At 54.7% G+C, this 20,146-nt stretch overlaps 1 protein-coding gene across 1 annotated transcript in view; it reads left to right on the plus strand.

The window, feature by feature from the left end:
- The window catches only part of CACNA1B (calcium voltage-gated channel subunit alpha1 B), a 196,237-nt gene that overhangs the window by 51,496 nt on the left and 124,595 nt on the right, over positions 1–20,146 (plus strand). The window contains exons 7-12 of the mRNA XM_039220724.1: positions 2,136–2,239; positions 5,241–5,356; positions 6,022–6,078; positions 7,105–7,194; positions 15,053–15,262; positions 19,625–19,737. Of these exons, the coding sequence (XP_039076655.1) occupies positions 2,136–2,239; positions 5,241–5,356; positions 6,022–6,078; positions 7,105–7,194; positions 15,053–15,262; positions 19,625–19,737 (690 nt within the window). The remainder of the gene's footprint in view (positions 1–2,135; positions 2,240–5,240; positions 5,357–6,021; positions 6,079–7,104; positions 7,195–15,052; positions 15,263–19,624; positions 19,738–20,146) is intronic.

Raw genomic sequence — 20,146 nt, forward strand, 5'->3', positions numbered from 1 at the left:
GGAGGCTCCACACTCGGCATGGAGCCCGTCACAGGGCTCAGTCCCATGGCGCTGGGGCCACAACCAGAGCTGAAACCAACTGAGCCACCCGGGAGGCCCAGATTTATCTTATTTGGTGCTTGGTTAGCTTCTTGAATCTGTAGGTTTATGTCTCTTGACAAATTTAAGAAGTTTTCAAGCATTTTTGTTTTTAGTACTTTCCAGCCTCCATGAGTGCATGGCGGCCACTCCCAGCACACTGAGCACTGCTGTATTTTGCCGTCCTGATGACATGAACGTTAGGGCTGTTGTCATAGTCCCACAGGTGCTTTAGTCTCTGTTCTGTTTTTTTTTTTTTTTTCTTGTTTGTTTTTGAAGTCAGGTTTCTTTCGGTTTATCAGACTGGGTAACTTCTAGTTTTCTTTTTCACTCTTCACTTATTCTTTCCTCTGTCTCCTCCATTCTGTTGTTGTGCCTTCCATTTAGATTTTTATTTTGATTATTGTGGTTTTCAGTTCTACGTTTTCCATTTGGTTCTTCTTTATGTCTTCTACTTGTTTGCTGATACTATTTATTTGTTGAGATTTTCTATTTTTGAGTGTGTTTCAAGTGTGTACATGATTACTCTCTGAAGTATTTTTATAATAGCTGCTTTAAAATCTTTGTCAGATACTTTTTACTATCTCTGTCACCTAATGTTGGTAATATGTATCAGTCAGGGTCCTCCAGAAATATAGAGCAGATAGGATGTATATGTACGTGTGTATATAGATACATATGAAGAGAGAGAGAGAAATTGACTAATTTGTTGTTGGGAATTGTTTCTTGTGATTATGAAGACTGGCAGGTCCAAATCTGCAGTTTGAGCTGGCAGGGCCAAGACCCAGGAGAGATGGTGGTACATTTCCAGTCTGGAAGCCAACAGGTGGAAACCCAGTAGAGCCAATGGTGCAGATGAAGTCTGAGGGCAGTCTACCAGGGAATTCCCTTTTACTTGGAGGAGAGTTGGTCTTTTTGTTCTACTCAGACCTTCAACTTACTGGATGAGGTCCACCACATTATGGGAGGGAATCTGCTTTACTCTGTCAGTTAAAATGTTAATCTCCTCCCAAACACATTTACAGAAACACCCAGAATAATGTTTGATTAAATATCTAGGGACCCCATGGCCCAGTCAAGGTTGACACACAAAATTAACCATAAAGCATCTGTTGATTTTCTTTTTTTCCATTCTGTTTGTTCCTTTCCTGATTCTTGGCATGGCAGATGAGTTTCAGTTGAAAACTGGACACTTTATGGGGTGCCCGGGTGGCTCAGTCCATTAAGCATCCGACTTCAGCTCAGGCTCGAGCCCCGCATTGGGCTCTTTGCTAACAGCTCAGAGCCTGGAGCCTGCTTTGGATTCTGTGTGTGTGTCTCTCTCTCTCTGGCCCTCCCACACTCATGCTCTTTTTCTCTTTGTCTCAATAATAAACAAACATTAAAAAATTAAAAAAAAAAAGAAAACTGGACAGTATTGGTACTGTGTTATGAGACCCAGGCTATAAAAGTCGAAAGATCTAGGAGATGCCTTTCTTTGCATTCAGTTTTTAGATTATGCCTGAGTGCTGGCTTGTGGCTGAAACCAGGCACATGGTAAGAACTGTTCCTGGGGACTTGTGGACCTGCACTTGACCCGGGGGAAATACGGCATGGGGCTCACTGCCTCTGAGCTGTGGAAGCTGCTGCAGACTTGAGCCTAGGGCCCGTGGGCTCCATTCAGGGGAAGTGTCTTTGGAGCTGACTGGTATGTCTAGCACCCTGGGAAGAATAGGGAAGCTGTCCAAGCAGAGGCTGGCATGCAGCCCTCAAGGTGTCTTGGGACCCTTTGCCTCCCTGGAACAACTCCTTGGCTTTTTAGCATTGCTGGGCAGTGACCAGGACTGCTAAGTGTCCTTGGTCTTTCGAGAGCTGCAGCTCCAGTGAAAGCTTTGTGGGACAAAGGCAGGCAAGTCTGCTGTAGGTCCTGCGTGGACTCCCCCTGTCGGGACCTCCCAGTACCTGAACTCTCCCTGCCTAGGCGCTACCAGGAATTTGAGGTCGGGTCAGGGGCACTTCGGTAACCAGCACTGTGTGTCTTGTCTACCGGGTTTTCCTCATCTTCCCTTTGCTTCCAGACAAATGATGCAGCTGGCAACACCTGGAACTGGCTCTACTTCATCCCTCTCATCATCATCGGCTCCTTCTTCATGCTCAACCTGGTGTTGGGTGTGCTCTCAGGGTAAGAGGCCTCATGGGCTTGTGTGCTGCCTGCCCCTCCGTGTTCTCAGGCTAGGGGAACAGATGGTGGGGTCAGATATGGGCATGCGTGACGTGGGAAAGGCCTCACGGCCACCCTCTGTGGTGGTCGCTCCCAGCATAGTGAGCTCTGGCCAGCCCTTCCTTTGTGCTGCCATCCTGACCTCTGCCATGACCATTGTCTGGTCCTGGCCTCCTTACCTCTATCCCACCCTTGGCCTTCACTTGGCTCTGATGATGGGGGAGGGGCTACTGCTGCACCTCACCTGGGTCCTGGTGGAGTTTCTGGGAGTGGAGGGTGATGGGGCCATCCTGTATCTTAGATTCTCCAGCCCAGCCTTCACCCCTAGCTTGCTCCTCCTCTCCAGTCACTTTTTGGTGCTGAACGCCTCTAGTAGAGAGTAAGGGACGGTGTGGGGCTAGGAGTCCCTCCTGAAGAAAGGTGCTTCCTGACCCCACATTGCAGTGAGATGGGGCACACAGCACCCTCTTGTCTGTACGGACCAATGGCTACAGAAATGCTGTGTGCTTAGGGGCACAGATGGGGTTGGTGTTTGAGGCCCCTGCCCTTCCACCAGGCTGAGGAAGCTGTGTTGGGAAGGCCTGGCCTCCTCTCTGCCCCCACCTTGGTGTCATACCTGCTGTAAGACTGGAGGAGAACAACTCTTCCCTGCCCGCCCTGAAGATTCCTGCTCAGGCCCAGGTTCCTAAGGGAGGCCAGGGGAGAGGCTGGTGGGCTCAAGGGGCAGCTGTCTTACTGGCCTGGAAAGGGACAGCCACTGAGTGGACAGTGGTTAGGGGCCAAGGCCTGCGTGCTCTGGCTCTGAAATGTATCCTTGGCCCCGTCCTATCCTGTGAAGGGTATGTCACTGACATGTCTTTCCAAGCACTTCCGTAGGACGGGCAAGCCCACAGCACAGGGGACGGATGTAGAACTTCTAGTCTCGTGAGGGAATTGCATTGTCGGAGCTCAATGGGGTCAATGGGAAGCCAGGGGAGACCTGGAGCTCTGGCAGCGAAGCCACCTAGGGAAGGGGCCTTTCCGTTGAGACCCAAGAGGGGACCAGGGATGCACTCAGCGAAGGAGGGAGGAGGGCCTCCCGGCAGAGGAGAGCTGGGTTGGAGGTCCAGAGGGACGAGGGGTGCAGGGATGCTCAGAGCTGGAACCAGAGGTGTGGAGGGGAGAGAGGGCGCTGGGCTGGCAGACGGCAGGCTGTGTGGAGCGTGGGCTCCGCGCTGAGGACAGTGCACGGTCGGGAGGTGGTGGAACATGAGTGGGTTCGTGTCGAGTTGGGATAGCAGCCTGCTCAGCCTGGCTTTGTGCAGCTAACCCTCGAGAATGTGCACGAAGAACTCTGGGGTTGGGGGCTGCTACACTGAGCAGGGCCACGAACGTTTTGACTGTGGAGCCCTTCTCTGCACTGTGAGCACCCTGGCCTCTGGGAATGGGATGATATGGGATGGTTTTCCTGTCTCAGCTAAGCCTTCCCTCAGGCCTCCCGGCGAAGCAGAGGGATCCCAGGGCTCTCTTTCAGGCCTAGGGAGGCTTGGAGATGGCAAGGCCCCTAAGGCCAGGAGTCAACGCCCAGCATGTGTGTCCCACGGAAGCAGTGGTTAGAAGCCACTTCTGCAGCCTGGCCTGGGGAAAGCTTGCCCTGCAGGACGCCGTCCATGTCTGGGCAAGAGCTGCTGGAGTAGCGGGCTTGGAGCCAGCCAGCCTCCCGGTCTCCGTCCCAGAGGAGCAGTGTCAGCGAGTCCTCTTGTGGCTTTTCTTATCAGTTAGAACTGATGCCTGGGGAAGGCAGGCCCCGCTGCCGGCTCTCATTTGGGAAGTGGCTGCTGTGTGCAGGGCCTAGATTGCTGCAGCAAGTTTCACTGGTGGCTCTGAGATGGACTCAGGCAGTGCCCCACCCCTGTACCCCAGGCCCTCCTGCCCTCATCGTGGCCAAGGGAGAGGGCCTGAATGGAGAGGGGAGGAGGAGAGGGGTCCTGTGTTCTACAGATTCAAGGTTTGGGAGGGATGGGAGGTCCACGCAGGAGCTGGCTCCTCCCATCGCCAGGGCTGCCATAGCTCAGGCCTTGGTGGACACTTGGCCATGAGCTTGGGTCAGTGCTGGCCAGAGCTGAGCTCTGTCTCCTGCTGTGGCTGTGTGCCAGGAGTCAGGCCTGCCAGGCTCACTGCACCAAGCGCAGAAGCTGATTCTCTTGGAGGAGAAACAACCACTCAGCTGAGACCAGACATTTCTATTCTGCCATGGGACTGTGCCCGCCTACCCTTTGGGGACCTGGATCCTGCCCCAAGCCTGAGCTGAGAAGCTTGCCAGGCTGTATGCTGGGTGCCTGTGTGCCTGTGTGTGAATGGCTTCCTTCTGGAAGTGTGAGGTTGAAAGCTTGGCTGGGAGGCTGGGGCTGAGCTGCTGAGGACCAAGGAGGGCAGAAATCTCTCTCCTGGTCAGAATTTTGGCCAAGGTGGCTTCCATAGGCTGTAGAATGTTTTCCTTTGGTCTCCAGCTTGCCCCATCCAGTCCCTTCTTGCCCTGTTCCTGTCTGTCCATCCCCTCCTAGCAAGGGCTCTGGGTCTGAACCAGCAGAAGAAACAAAGTGGAAGTCCTCTGGGCAATTCTTGACCAGAAGCTCCCCATGGGATGGCAGGTGACAGGGCCCGGCGCTCAGAGGGAAGGATGTGCCTCGGCCTGCTCTGGGGAGGGGGGTAGCATTGTCCCTGCCCTCTGGAGCCACCTCTGGGGACTGTGGTGCTGTCCCTTTGTACTGACAGAGTCTGAGGAAGGAGGGTTCACCTGGGCCCTCTGAGGGCTCAGGCTGGAAGAGGCCATGGTGGGTAAGACTCCCTGGGAGGGGCGGCCCGTGACCTGCGTGTCATGTCCCAGCCTCTTCCTGGTTCTCTTTGCCTCTGTGTCTGCATACCCATGGGTGTGCTCACACTCACCTGCTCTGCTTACTTTTCTGGCCCCTGCATAATGCAGAGAGTTTGCCAAGGAGCGTGAGAGGGTGGAGAACCGCCGGGCCTTCCTGAAGCTTCGCCGGCAGCAGCAGATTGAGCGGGAGCTCAATGGGTACCTGGAATGGATCTTCAAGGCTGGTGAGAACCAGGGGCTGCTGCCCTGCTCCTGGCCTGTCCTTTGTCAGTGTAGCTGGAGCCCTAGCCCTGGGGTGGGTGAGACCAGTCTGGGGGTGGGACGGGGCTGAGGTGCCGGAAATGTATTCTTCAGCTGACCCTGGGTCCTGACACAGGGCGGCCCTATGGCTCTGGAGACACTGGCCCTTCTAATGGAGGCTTCTGGCGTGGCCTAGCCTAGTTTCTGTTTCTGCCTATCAGACTCGAGCACCCTACCCTTGACCTCAGTGTGTTCTGCACCCTGGCTCTGGGTTTTGTCAAGCCTGGGGTTTCTGACCGCCCCCCAGCCCGGCCAGCATTCTTTCCTCCATATGGGGTACCTGCTATGCCTCCTCAAGCGCCTCGTCAGCCAGGAACTCACCCAGTGTGGTGGCTGCTCTCAGGGGAGGGTGATGTGAACACGGGGACAGGACAGGCCCTCCTCGTGAGGCACCGTACGTGGGACACATAGAGGGTGTGTGTCTCAGGAAAAACTCAGCCATGAGCTCCACATCCTTCTGGAATATAAGGCTGAGAAGGCAGGATCGGCAGCAGAGGCGTGTCTTCTTTCTGCTGTTTTCCTGAGGAGCAAGCCCTGGGCGAGGGGAGGGACAGGGAGGCTCCCAGCTGAGGCTGTGTCTCCCTCACAGAGGAAGTCATGCTGGCTGAGGAGGACAAGAATGCGGAGGAGAAGTCCCCTCTGGATGGTAGGTGACCACTGTTAGCACTCCGTGCCCAGGGAGCCACGTGTGCATGCTTGCGTGTGTGGTATGCAAGGCTTCCGCCCTGCCAGGCAGCTGCACGCCCAGCACCTTCCACACGGCCTGGGGCAGCCCTGTTCTGGAGGTCACTGCACGCTCCCGGGCAGTCGTGTGCTGTGGACCAGAGTGAATGTAGCAGGCGGTGGGCTCAGACACCATACCTGCCGAGGTGTCAGCCGGGGGCCCAGCCTGTGCTCACCGGATGGACCTGAGAGCTGTGTTCTCCAACATGACAGTTTACACATGACTGTGTAACCTCACGCGCAAGTCCACTGCAGTGAAATAAAAGTGAGGGTCCTGTTCCTCAGGCTCACCCACTATACCTCAAGTGTTCAATATGCAACAGACAGATGGGGCTAGAGCCTACTATACTGGTCAGCGTAAACACAGATCACTTCCTTCATTATAGAAAGTTCTATTGGACTGTGCAGTTTCTAGAAGTGTTTAAAGTTCAGGTTTAAACCAGGTTGTGTCTGTCTAGAGCCCAGTGTGATGTGGCTCCCAGATTGCCATGGAAGGCGCCCTAGCATAGCCTGGGCCCACGGGGGCAGGCACGTGGGCCAGTGTGGCCATGGTCACTAGCCTGACTACTCGCACAGTCCCGGTGACAGGAAGCCCTTCCTGTTTCCACACCTGTGGCTCTGCGCTCATCTGCGCTGGCCCCTCTGCAGACCTGACGCTCTCTCTGGCCCCAGAGTGGGCTGCTTGGCAGCGGGCTGCAGTCCTGGCCTTGCTTACAGACGTCTCCTGGTCTCCCTGGTAGCCAGGCCTTCCCCACTGATGTCATCATGGAGAAAAGGGAAAGTGGCACTCCCTCAAAATTCCTTGTCCTCTGTGCCCTGAAGACTGAGAGGGGCCCACAGGGGCCAGGATAGATGGTCGCATGATAGGCTGAGAGACACCCCAGCCCTGAGGCAGGTGAGCTGGGTGCTGGCTCATGCAGTCCCCTCTCCCCACCCTTGTTTAAAGCAGTGTTGAAGAGAGCAGCCACCAAGAAGAGCCGGAATGACCTGATCCATGCCGAGGAGGGGGAGGACCGGTTTGCAGACCTCTGTGCTGTTGGTGAGTCTGTTTGGGTCCTCCTGCGTAGTGGGGCCTGTCCTGTGACTGGGTACAGGAATTCCCGCACTTCTTGCCTGTCCTAGCTTCCTGTCTGTCCCCTAGGCTCCCTAGCCCTCTGGGGCCACCCCCTTCCCTTCCTCCCTACCGCCCACACTCCCATGTCCACGCTGATGGCAGGAGGTACAGTGCCCTCTGCCCTCTGCTGTGTGCTCAGCTTTCTTTCGTCGGGCCAGGCAGTGGGGTGAGCTGTGTGTTCAGCTCCTGGAAGTTCCTTTTTGCCCACTGCCTCCTGCCTATTCCCATCAGTGCAGCCCTGGCTGCCTCGTCTCTACCACGCCAACATGGACACAGAGCCTTGGGCCGTACCCCAGAGCTGAAGGCTACGTGTGCGTTACTGACTGTGGGGACCGAAAGGTTCTGGCTGTCTCTCTTCCCAGCCCCTGTCTGCCTTCCGTGCTCCTGGGGCCTCTGGCTTCATCCCCTTCTTCTCACATGGTAAAAGAGAAATTCCGGTTACTGTATCACACAGAGCTGTTTTAGTTCCCTTCCTCAGTCTGGTACCAGAAGTGCCTAGACCTTTTCCCACCAAATGCCCTGTTACTGTGCATTCTGCAGCAGAAGGGGGCTGAGCCATGGGCCTCCACCGTGGTGGTTGGAGACGGGCCTGCATGGCAGTGAGCTTCTCATTGAGGGGCACCAGGTCAAAGATAATGCAGGCGGACTTGGTCTCCAGCCGTCTGTGAGCAGGTCTGAGTCAGAGGTCTGCGTCTCATTATGTGGTTGCATTTATGAGACAACCTTTTTTTAAAAAAATTTTAATGTGTATTTATTTTTGAGAGAGAGAGAGAGAGTGTGAGTGGGGTGGGGGGGACAGAAAGAGGGAGACAAAGAATCTGGAGCAGACTCTTTAATGAAAGTTGCTTATGTATATATCTGTCATTCAGTCGATCAGTCTATCAATCTATCATCTGTCAATCATCCTATCATCTATAAATCAAGCAATCTATGTACCTATCTATCATCTATCCTTTCTGTCTTTTTCTCCCCACACAGTCCAGTAAACCCATGTCAGTATCTTGGGATTTAACCCTGTTTCTCCACACTTATCTTAGATATAATACACATTTGTATCATACACACGTATGATACACACATACACACCTACCGACATGTAGAGTTTGGGGATCTTGTCATGTTACAGATAGGCTTTCATACAAATTTTCCTCATCAGTGCCTCTGGATGCCACTCCCCTCTGTAGTGTGATTCTAATTCGGTCCTGTCAGTGGCTGCCTGCTGTTGTGTAGTGTGGATTTACTCTAATTGGTTGGCTGCTCTCTGTTGATGACCATTCATTTATTTCTAGGTTGTTTTATCTTCATCATGAACAGTGCCACCAAATAAAACCCTATAAGCACCCACCCTTCCTTTCCAGTGCTTCTGTTCTTGCGGGCAGATTCCCGGGAGCTGGGCACTGTGCCCCTCCTCTAAGTGCCCCTCCCAGGTACATGCCATCGCGACTTTTGACTTTTGTGACCTTGAGGCCAATTTCATGATGTCTCTCTGGGGCTGTTGTTCTCATTTCACTCGTTACTGAGGCTTTTGAGCTTTTTTAAAATGTTTGCTTCTGATTTGAATTTGGCTTTTGGTGATTCTTCATATACCTGTCCATTTTTCTGTTGGGTGGTTTGTGTTTGCTAATTAATAAGAGACTAATGTGTGTTGTGGATCTGAGCTTTGTTACAGTTTTTACAAATTTATCATGTGAATGTTATATTTAAATAGTCCCCTTTATTTCTATTTTACTTAGAGTTTTTATTCTGATTTTTTAAAGTCTATGGTTTAGAATAATTCAAGCAACACCTAAAGTATCTGTTCTTCAAGGGTAAAACTGTGAACCATCTAGTAAAGAAATAAAAAGAACTTGGACCAGTTTTATAAATTATGCCTTGTGGGGAAATCTTCCATTTTCAAAGTGTTTCAAACTTGTTTCTGTAGAGCTGCCGGTAGGTCCTCTTAGAATTCTTTTAATCTCTCCTGTATTCAGCCATTTGTTTGTTTATTCTCTCGGCAAATATTTTCAAGTGCCCATGATGTGCAAGTAACTGTTCAAGGCCCCCGGGCTACAGCGCTGAACAAAACGATGCAGCCCTTTCATCTTCTGGGTTTTCTAGCCCAGCTGTGGCATCAGACCACAAGCAGTTTAATAGGAATAGCACACAGTGTTTCACTGCTACCTCTGGAAAAGGAAAAAGTCAAGAAGGGAGGGGTCTTGGGAGATTTGGGGGCTTTGGGATTTTAAAGAGAAGGCCACCAGAGGCCTTTGGTGTGAAAGGGGAAGGGGTCGCCTTTGAGTAAAAGCTGAAGGAGGAAGTCCCCCCCCCATGGAAGGGAACATTCCAGCAACATGTGGAAAGATCCAGAGGCCGGAAGGAGTGTGGGACTTGTGGGGACTGGCAGGGAGGCCAGGGTGGCTGGAGTGGAGCGCCGTGGGTTTTGGGGGGAGCCGTGCCACCGGGGATCAGAAGGTCGTGGAGGGCAGGACCCAGCAAAGACTGCGGCTGCTGGTGGGTTTGCAGAGCGGAGCTGGAGTCGCTGCCCTGCTTCTGTTGGGGCACAGGAGAGCCTCAAGTGGGGGGGGGGGCAGACGCAGGCCTCTTACGAGGCCGCTGTAGGGACCCGACTGGCAATGGCCGCCATAGGAGTGTCTAGTGGCCAGATTCTGGATATGTTCTGAAGACAAATGCACAGGATTTGCTGGCCAGATGGGTGTGGGCATCGGAGGACACAGGTGGCCATGTGCCTTAAGTGGGGGTGGGGTGGGGGCTGAGGGCCTGGGGGCTGACTCCCAGAGTCCAGGGAGCAGCTGGAGGGCCAGTGGGGGCATCCGGTGGCACCCGTATGTGGGGATCTGGCGGTCAGGCTGCAGATGTCACGCAGTTGCTATGAGGGTGTTTAGGCCTTATAGCCACTTGCATCCTGCTAACTCTGCTTTGGATCGTGTGGGGTGAATATGTATTAATGATCATTTAAAATAACCCCAGTTCTGGGGCGCCTGGGGGCCTCAGCCGGGCGTCCAACTTCGGCTCAGGTCATGATCTCACGGTTCATGGGTTCGAGCCCCGCGTCGGGCTCTGTGCTGCCAGCTCAGAGCCTGGAGCCTGTTTTGGATTCTATGTCTCCCTCTCTCTCTGACCCTCCCCTGCTCACGCTGTCTCTCTTTCTCTCTCACTCTCAGAAATAAATAAAACATTAAAAAATAAATAAATAACCGCAGTTTAGATTTCTTTTCTTCTATTTTTTTTTGTTTTAGGTGTCATTACTTTCCTTTTTATTTTTATTAAGTCTATCTTTCTATAGCATTTTGATTTAATTTATTATTGCTTTCTTAATTTCAGAAAATGTGTAACTCTTTCTTTTTCCTTTCTTCTTTACCCACAAAGGCACTGAAGGCTGTGCCCGCCCCCGCATACGGCTTTGCTGGGATGGCCTCCCTTTATGGGCTTTCCCATCGTGGTTTCTTTTCTTCACTGTCAAAAGGTGTCTGGGAATCTGTCTTCCCGCCCCACAAATTTCTCACTTTTCTACCCCACAAACAGCCGCCTCCCCTCCCCTGCTTTCATAATTAGAACCATTCTTCTTTACTATTTTAGCCTGTATTTATCTATTTTTTATACCATCCTTAGTACTGAGATGTATCATTTCCATGAGGAAATTGCTATATTTGCCATCACTCTGCTCCTACTGGGCCCAAAGGTCAAGAAGATGTGACCTTTGCAGTGTTTCCCTCTTCTCCCCGCAAACCCCTGGCTTAGAGGACTTTGGTGTTTGTAGCCGTAGGCTGTCGTTAGTCCGCGGGTCACTCCTCCAGGGAGCACTCCCAGAGGCGGGTTTGCTTTCAGATGTCCTCTCCGCAGCCACTGTCCCACAGACCTGTCTCTGCTTCGTCTCTGTCCTGTGCTTGGCTGGCTTCCCCGAGGCGAGGCTGCCTGTGGGGAGGACCCTCCGAGGCCTGAGGCCCGTTGGCTGGCTCCTCCTTGCTCTGTGTGTCACCCTGTCCCCTTCTTTCCCTGTGCAGATGCGGCCTCGGGGGCTGCAGCTCTCGTCCAGGGTGGGAGACCCATTCTCTGCCCAGCATCAGGCCCCGGGGGCTTCTCTGCCTGTGGGCCCCGGCCTTCCTTCACGGAGGCTTCTTCCCATCTGTGCAGTGACTTCGTCTCCTCGCCATGCTCGTTTTGTGTCCCGACTCCCTGTCGTCCCTGCTCTGACCCTTGAGGTTTCTCCCCTCGCGTGAGACCCGCTTGTCCTTCATCCATCCTCCAGGCTTCTCCTTTCTTTCATCTGCTGAAGGGAATTTTATTTTTTCTCCAAAACGTTTCTCTCTTTTTATTTTTATCGTGGTTGGTTTGGTGCTGCACACGAGTCCCTGGGATTCTGCTGCTTTCTCCCCCTGGGCGTCTGGCAGGGCCCAAGGGTCACTCCCCTCGGGCCTCGGGCCTTGGCAGTGGCTGGCGCAGGACAGGCGTGGTGTGGGGCTTCGCGGGGTGGAAGAAGCCATGCGCCTCATTGTGCCCAGCGCCCCCTTTGTCGCTCCCGTGTCTCACGCGCTGGGCTTGACACCCCTCCATCCGCTCTCACTGCTGCTGTTGGTTGAGCCCGTGTGCTGGGCACCGTTGTTTCGCTGACTCCTACACGGCCTGCGAGGTCCAGGTCACTTGTTTCCTATTTTCGAGCGAGGCCGTGTGACATGTATGAGGCCCCGTGTCTAGGGCAGGGGCGATGGGGAGTTGTGTTTACACGGCTTGTGTTGAAGCTCACTTCATTACCCCATGCTGGTGAATGCAGCAGCTAAGCTCTTTTTCCTCCGTCCCTTCAACGGCCTCTGGTGGGCTCACCAAGGGCTAGGACAGAACTTAGTCATTCTGTCTTCTCTCCGCCACTCAGGGCCTGGCACAAAAACTCTGTACGTGTTTGTGGAAGAAATGGCTGTTAGGCAGGGCTGGCATAGACTTTATGTTAAAAATGAACTGCCTTTTGGGCACATTGGAAAGAAATCCACACATTGCCTGTGGTCATGCATTGTTCACACTAATGCTTAACTGTGACGTCATTCACAGGTTAATTTAATTTTTGATTTCCCCTAGCCTGACGAGATCAGATTCTTGTTCCTTGAAATAAGCCTTCTGGTAGTAAAGAATATGTGCTGACGAAGTTAAACATGGAAACGCAGAGTGCTGAAAAGAAGCAGCCCCGTTGCTCACGCTTTCCCTCCCAGAGCTATGATTCTAGATGTGCCTTGTGTCCATGCTCACTGTGGACCCTGCTTTTACCAAGGACCTGGGCTGGTGTCACGGCCTAGAGCTGACCTGAGCACACGGTGGTAGCTTCTTGCTGGGAATACTGTCCTCCGGGGCCTGTGCCCCTGTCTTCAAAGACCCGGGGCCCAGAATTCCCCGAGGCACCACACGCCCTGTATAGTGGTGGCCTGGGTGTCCCTGTTCCCTAATCAAGTGAGAGGCGGGCGGGTCCCTGTCCTGGGGCTGCCAGTGCTCCCTAGGAACTGACAGAGAGCCCGTCACACTCAGAGTGCTGGGGCTTCTGCTCCCTGCCCTGTCCCTTGGACTGTCTGTTAGAGGGGGGATGGGTGGGGCTTCAAGAGCCAAGTGGGGATCCGTGGTTTTGTGCACATGTGGCTGTGGACACTGCTTTGTGGGTGTGCCTTTGATGAGTGAAGATGTATGTGGTTGTCTGCATGTGGGCATAGGTGCAGGATGAGGGGGGCCGGGAGTTGTGACGAGGAGGTGTTCCTGTGAGGCTTTTTGCGTGTCAGGGGCTCATTGGTTCTTGCTGGGCGTGGTCCAGTGAGCCGGGAGGTGGGGGCCGTGGAGCCTCCCCTGGAGAACTTGCTGCTTGTCTCGCTGGCCACGTGTGTGTGCACAGAGCAGTTCACACAAGTCACGTGTCTGCATTACCTTCCTTCCCAGAGTGGCCCTCTGTGTGTGTTCGTAGGTGTGTCTTTGAGAGTGAGATGGTCAGGGTGTGAATTCATGCTATGCAGTGTGTGTGTGTGTGTGTGTGTGTGTGTGTCAGAGAGAGAGAGAGAGAGAGAGAGAGAGAGAGACTTTGCTTCTAAATGACTCAGGAAGTGGTGAGGGGTCTGCGTGCGTGGCTCTCTGGATGGCTCTGTGCATGGCTCTGCCTGTATGCAGGTCTCTCCTTGTCTATACTCTTGTCTGCCTCCCTCTGTGCACTACTGCTGCTTTTGAGGAGGGAGCGGGTATGTCTGGCTATGGCCTTGGCACTGTGCAGCTCTCAGTGAGGCTGGCAAGAGGTTTTGTTGAGTGAGCTAGTTCTGACTAATTGGCAATGGCCAGTGTGTGGTGTCTGGAGATGGGCTGTGAGCCTGTGCCCTGACTTACCCTGGAGGCTGTGATGGAGCAGTGCTCTTCCGTGAGTCTAGACTGGGTGTGGCATCTAGAGTGCCACAAATTTGCCGTGAGGGCCCTGCAAGGTTTCTCGAAGGGCTGGCTGATGGGTCCTGGCCTGTGGACCCTCCTTCTGAGTCTAAGGATATGTGTGACAGCGTCTCCGCCAACACAGCTGCTCAGCCTGTAGACAAGTCCCTCCAAAGGCCTCAGGGCCTGTCTTCATTTCAGTGAATCCAGGAAAACACCAGCCTGATAATGCTGTTAGCGCTGAGGTTCTGGGTCTGCGCATGCACACACATACACACACGTGCAAATATATAAACATGACACACATACAATTACCGGGGGACTCGATGCCCAAGCTGACTGGTTTTGAACAGTCAGAGGCTCACAGGTGCCCAGGCCTTTATTGCAAAAACTAAGAAACCCTGATGCACTGTAGAGACACAGCCAGACCCTGCACACATGCACACTCACAGCCTCCAGGCGCCCGCGAAGACTGCTCACTTGTTCATCAAGGGTGCGCGGGCTTTGAAGTGAAAGCCTGTGGGCCTCTCCTCACCGAGCCGGCAGCCTGGTCTGAGAGCTGGGCGCAGAACAGGTCAGCAAGCCAATGTTGGGGCAGATGGTACATGGTTGCCATTATCGTCGGGGTGCTGATTTTGTATGGGGTCCCAGAGAAGGGTGTTTTGTGGAGGTGACATCAAAGTCTAGATGTGGAGCTGAGAAGCAGCCAGCTGTGGAAAGAGACCAGCGGTGGGAAGCATTTCACGCTGTCCCAGCAGAGCAGAGGTGGGGTGTGTGTGGAAATGGGGGAGAGCCGCGACGGCTTCGTGCACAAATGTTCCAGAGAGTATGTTGGGCTTTGTGGGCCGTACACACTCACCCCTGCCTCTGTGCCAGAACAGCAGCCATGGACCAGATGCAAACCAAGGAGCTTGGCTGCTTTCCAGGGTACTTAAAAATAGGTACCTAGTGGTTGTTGATCCCTGAGTTGAAGTAGGAGGGAGGGCCAGATGCTTTGTGGCTCCCTGAGGCCCCCGGAGGAGTTGGGATGGCCTGGGGGTATTTGGACTGTGCTGGGGGTGCTGGAGACCATCTGGAGCCTGGTAACCATGGAGACCACTAAGGCTCTGGGTTCCCTCATCTGTGAAATGAGGGTGGGGTCAGGACCGGTGCAGGGAGGTGCGGTGCAGGGGTAATTAGCTAAATGCCAGGGGCACACGTGTCTGTGATCAGAACTGGGGCCTCAAGCTAGTCCCGGGCTGGGGGAAGTGTCCTTGAAGGTGTTTTCAGGCGGGAGGTAGATGTTTGAGATGGGAGTGCAAGCATGTCCTCAAGGCTGTGTCTGTGGGGCACACGTCCACGGAAGAGGAGTGTGTCGGGGGCCTGTGGTCTCCGCGTGTCCTCAGTGCGCTCCTTGTTCCCCCAGGGTCCCCCTTCGCCCGTGCCAGCCTCAAGAGTGGGAAGACAGAGAGTTCGTCGTACTTCCGCAGGAAGGAGAAGATGTTCCGGTTTTTCATCCGCCGCATGGTGAAGGCGCAGAGCTTCTACTGGGTGGTGCTGTGTGTGGTGGCCCTGAACACGTTGTGCGTGGCCATGGTTCACTACAACCAGCCGCAGCGGCTCACCACGGCGCTGTGTACGTAGCTGCAGCCTACGCCTCCCTCACCTCTTCCCGAACCACCTCTGGCCTGCAGCCTGGAAATCCTGTTCACAGCCTTTTGCCTTGGAATGCCCTGGGTGGGACCCCTGCACTGCTGGGGCCTGAGCTTCCCATCCCACGTTCCAGGAGGCCTAGCTGAGCTGTCAACGTGGTGGGAAACGATGGGCGTCCAGGGCACCCTGGGGGGACGTAGGTGTGATGAGCAGATGGACCTGTGTCCCCCCTTGGAAGGGCTTGAGACCCACGGAACAGGGCACTTAGCCCCTCATTCCCGTCTTCCGCGAGGCTGCAGCTCCCTCCCTGGACTCCTGAGGAGAGAGAGAGTCCAGGCCCCTAGGGCTCTTTTGGCTGTTTTCATTTTGCTTTTTGGATCTGAGTGTGTCTGTGACCAGGGCTGACCTGCCCGTGGGCCTAAGGACGGCCTGCAGGGGTCTGAGTCATGACTTCTCTCGGCCCCGGCTCCGGTTCCAAGAAGGAAAGTAACTGGGGTGGTTGAGGCCCCTTGCCCCTCTCCAGGGACCAGGGCTGACCCTCCAGGTCCAACCCTTCTTACCCTAGGGCTCTGCGGGCCACGGGGAGGTGAGTCTCGGTCTGTAGTCCCACCTCACGAGGGCTCTAAAGATGAAGACTCACTAGAGGTGTCTGTCTTCCGGTTAGAGCCTCCGCCTTCCTGCTCCCTGGCGCTCACTCGGCCTGGCACCTGGGGCTGATCTAGACACAGGGCCTGTCTGCCACTTCCACAAGGGCCACGGAGCCCTGTGTGCCTGATGCCACCCTGAGGTGGCAAGACCACCGTCTTTCTTCCAGAGAAGAACCCTCCTGGATCCAGACCCTGGCCCCCGGTGAACCAGCCACACTCCCCTCTTTCAGACCACTGAGCCTGGTCAGTTTGAAGCAGGAGCTTGGGCAGCCCTGGAAGGGTTCTTATGAGCTCTAGACTCTGATGGCTCCACAGACCACTTGAAAATATGGGCAGGGGTGGCTGTGGGTGGGACGCTGGGCAACAGTTTCCCAGACTTGTACTGAACTCTCCTGTTGTGTGATGGGGCCCCTGGAGCTTCTAGAAGACGGTCTGGTCTAGGTCCCCGGGGGAGTGAAGTTCAGAAGCAGTTTGTGGAGGTGCCTGGGGGGCTCAGTCGGTTAAGCATCGGACTCTTGATTTTGGCTCAGGTCATGATCTCACGGTTGTGAGACTGAGCCCCAAGTTGGGCTCTGTGCTGAGTATGGAGTCTGCTTAAGATTCTCTCTCTCTGTTCCTTTTCTTACTTTTATTTCCTCACTGTTGGGGGTTGGGTAGGGACCAGGGAGACAGGGCTTCTTCAACTTCGCCAGTGGTGCAGCTGTTCCCTGGGGTTCCCCAGCCAGGCCTTTCTTTCCCATGGAAGAAGCTGGTGGTGCCTAGTCAGTGTTGTGGGATTTGCCACTCAAGTGGGCAGGAGGCAGCCATCATGGCCTGGTCGCATATCTGGTGTGCAGGAGCACGGGGCTGAGAGTGTCCAGGTGCTGGCCCAGGCCACAGGCATCCCTGGCCAAGAATCTTCCCCCTTGTTGCTCTGTGTTCTCTGTGGCTCCCTGGGAATTTCTGCGTCCCTTGGCATTACCTAGGGAAAATGGCTGGTGGGAGAAGTGGGTATATGCTAGGTCTGCACACCTCTGCTCAGTGCCCTGTACTCTGTTCTTGGCAGCTGGGCTGGAGCTAAGGAAGGCTGACCCAGCCGGGTAGGGCAGGCTTTGCAAGAGGCAAAGGCAGTGCAGGGGTAGAGGGGGTCCCCACCACGACTAGCTTCATTGGAGCTGGCCTGGGACGAGCTACCCTGAAGAGTGTGGGTTCTGTGCACTTTGGCTGTCGGTCCATCGGTCCACCCAGGAGCCACCCCCAGTGCTCCACCAGAACCCCCAAGACTGAGGCTTGAATGGTGAGGAGGGAAAGAAGTCTGCATGCTCAGCTCTGCAGCTGCCTGTTGGGCTTTGTCACCCTGTGAGCCCCCTGGTCTCATGAGACAGGCTTGACCTACCTCTCCCCTGTCCCTCTGTTTCCCCAGCACACGGTCCTTTTATCATGACACAGAACACTTTAAATTCCTGACATCTGCTCCCCTTTGGGGTATAAACTCCTGGAGAGAGGAGTCAACTCTGTCTCCTCTGCAAGCTCAGAGCAGCCCCAGTGCCTGTTAGTTGAATGAATGATTCCTGAGTGAGTGACTGAACACCTTTTCTTGGCCTCAGGGGAGCAGCTGAACATATGAAGTCAAGGGGGTCTGTTCCTCAAGAGAGTGAAAGGGCAGGCAGGGGACACTGGGGGTTTCTGTGTCCAGGGGCTCCCTTTCTCCCAGAAAGCCCCACCATTGGCAGCTTCTATGCTATTTCCTTGCAGCGCCCTCACTTGGGTCTCCTGGGAGCAAGATCAGTGCCCTGGCGGCTGTAGCTCCAAGGTCTGTAGTGTGGGCAGCTGGAAGTCCCATCTCTTTGGCCTCTTCCTCAGGGACCTGACGTCTTTCGGTGAGGGGTGCCCCACAGGGCAGGGGCAGGTGCCTTTGTGACCTCATGTGGAGGGGCTCTGGGGCTCGGTAGCCAGGAGCTTTGGATCTTTGCAGGTTGCCGGGGCATTCTGAGCTGGACTTGGGTGTAAGGTGTAGCTTCCCTACCACCCCTCACACCTGCCACTCTGCACAGCCAGGACCAGGCAGCAGTCATTTAGGCCTGGCTGGGGTGGTTTCTTCTGTTTAGGTCAGCAGGCACCCATGCCTGTGATATCGGTTTCTTGGCTTCTCCAGGGAATCAGCGTTGGCTTCTCATTACCCATCCCATGCCCGGCGTGGGTGCCTTAGTGATTTTTTGGCTGGCTTCAGAGGTCAGGGTTCTTGTGGTGAGTTGCTGCCAGGGGCTGCTTATCCAGGTACTCAAGCCATACATTGACAGTGGTTCCCTACCTGAGACCTTGGGCCATGCAGACCATTGCATGTTTCTCTGTGAGCAGTGGGGGCGGTATCTCTGCTCATCCAGAGCCTGAGCTGCTGCAGATCTGGCCCTGACTGAGGCAGCTGGGTCTGTATGGTGTAGCACTGGGTGGAGAGCTGTGGAGGAGAGCAGATGTCAGTACCTGTAGGATTGGCAGGAGGTGTGTGGTCCCCTCTTCTATTGTCTGCTTTATCAAGAGCTGCTTGAGCTCCAGTCTCCCAACCAGTCTGGATGCGAGAGTTCCCAGGAATGCTGAGCTGGTCCCTTTCCAGTGACTGGACTCTCTGAAGCTTCTCCTCCACTCCTGCTCATGGCTGGACCATCTGGGGCAGGCTCTGCCTTGAGATCTGAGCTGCTTTCCTGGCCCCTGCTGCTGTGGGGCCAGAGGCCACGGTGCCTTTGGGCCACCATACAGAATTATGAGCTGATTTCAGCTCAGCACTTGGGGAGGAAGATCAAAGACAGTGACCTTGTTCTGCCATCTGGAATTACTGGCTTGGCCAGTGGCAGAGCCCGGCTGTGTCTTGTGTCTGTGGCTTCGCACAGCTTCTGGGCTGCCTGTTGTTTATTGCTCTGGCACTGCCTATTGCTCAGGTTGGGTTAGGGGTTGTGTCTTTTCTGTGTGCCTGGGATTCTCAGCATGGCCCCCACTTCCAGTGTGGCCCTTGAGGGTCAGCAGAGCTGGTGGCGGGACTCCTGGGCCAAGGCAGGCCCTGCTTGCTGCTGCCGCTGTGGGGCTCAGCCTGCAGGAAGGTGCAGCCACCCATGGGAGCCTCTGTGTCACTCAGAGGGTGAGGGGGTGACGCCCTCCAGACCCCCAGCAAGCATTGGTACCTCCTGGGAGCCTCATGCTGGCCAGGCCCTGGGGATCCTCAGGTGGTAGGTGAACACATGAACAAAGTTAAAACCAAATATGGTGATGCAGGGGGCTTGAGGAGGGCATCGGGGAAGTCCTCCCGGAAAGACAGGGCGATTCTGATGAGGAGGCTGAGGGGCTCCACTGTGATTAGAACATGTGGTGGGCAGCAAGCCTGAAGGCATCCAGCTTCTCCATGGGCACCCTCTGGGGAGTACTGTATGCCCCTAGAACTTACTCCTGAGCTGCATCCCGGGAGCTCTCCTGTGGAGGCTGTCTTCCCGTGCTGCAGGCACTGGGCACGCGTTATAATTCAAAGTGAAAGAAGCATCTCTTTGTGCCCCTTCCAGTCCCAATCCATTCGTTATTCCTGCCTTGGGCTGAGATTTCCGAGCTGAGGGGCCACAGACCAGGCCTGAAGGGCTCAATCCTGGAAAGGCCCAGAGGTCTTGTCCTCCAGTCTGGGCTGGAGCCAGGTGGGAGGAGGCTGAGAGCTAATCCCCCTCTTCTCCGGCTTCTCCTAGACTTTGCAGAGTTTGTTTTCCTGGGTCTCTTCCTCACAGAGATGTCCCTGAAGATGTATGGCCTGGGGCCCAGAAGCTACTTCCGGTCCTCATTCAACTGCTTCGACTTTGGGGTGAGTAAGATCCTCACCAGAGATGCTGGCTAGGGCTCCAGGAAGGTCTAGCTGTGTCCTGGCTTGAGAGTGCACATAGCCCCCTCGCACTAAGCTGTACCCAGTGTAAGCAGGCGTCTCTGCAGCAGGGCCCAGGTGGTCGAGGGTACTGTGACCCTGTGTGTGTCAGAAAGTCTTCCTATAGGGGCGCCTGGGTGGCTCAGTCGGTTAAGCGTCTGACTTCAGCTCAGGTCATGATCTCACGGTTCGTGGGTTCGGGCACCGCGTCGGGCTCTGTGCTGACTGCCAGCTCAGAGCCTGGAGCTTATCTCAGAGTCTGTGTCTCCCTCTCTCTCTGACCGTCCCCTGCTCACGCTGTCTCTCTCTCTCTCTCTCTCTCCCCTAGAAATAAAAAATAAAAATATTAAAA

Source organism: Hyaena hyaena, unplaced genomic scaffold (assembly GCF_003009895.1).
Source record: "Hyaena hyaena isolate Hyena2069 unplaced genomic scaffold, ASM300989v1 scaffold_911, whole genome shotgun sequence".
Lineage (NCBI taxonomy): Eukaryota > Metazoa > Chordata > Mammalia > Carnivora > Hyaenidae > Hyaena > Hyaena hyaena.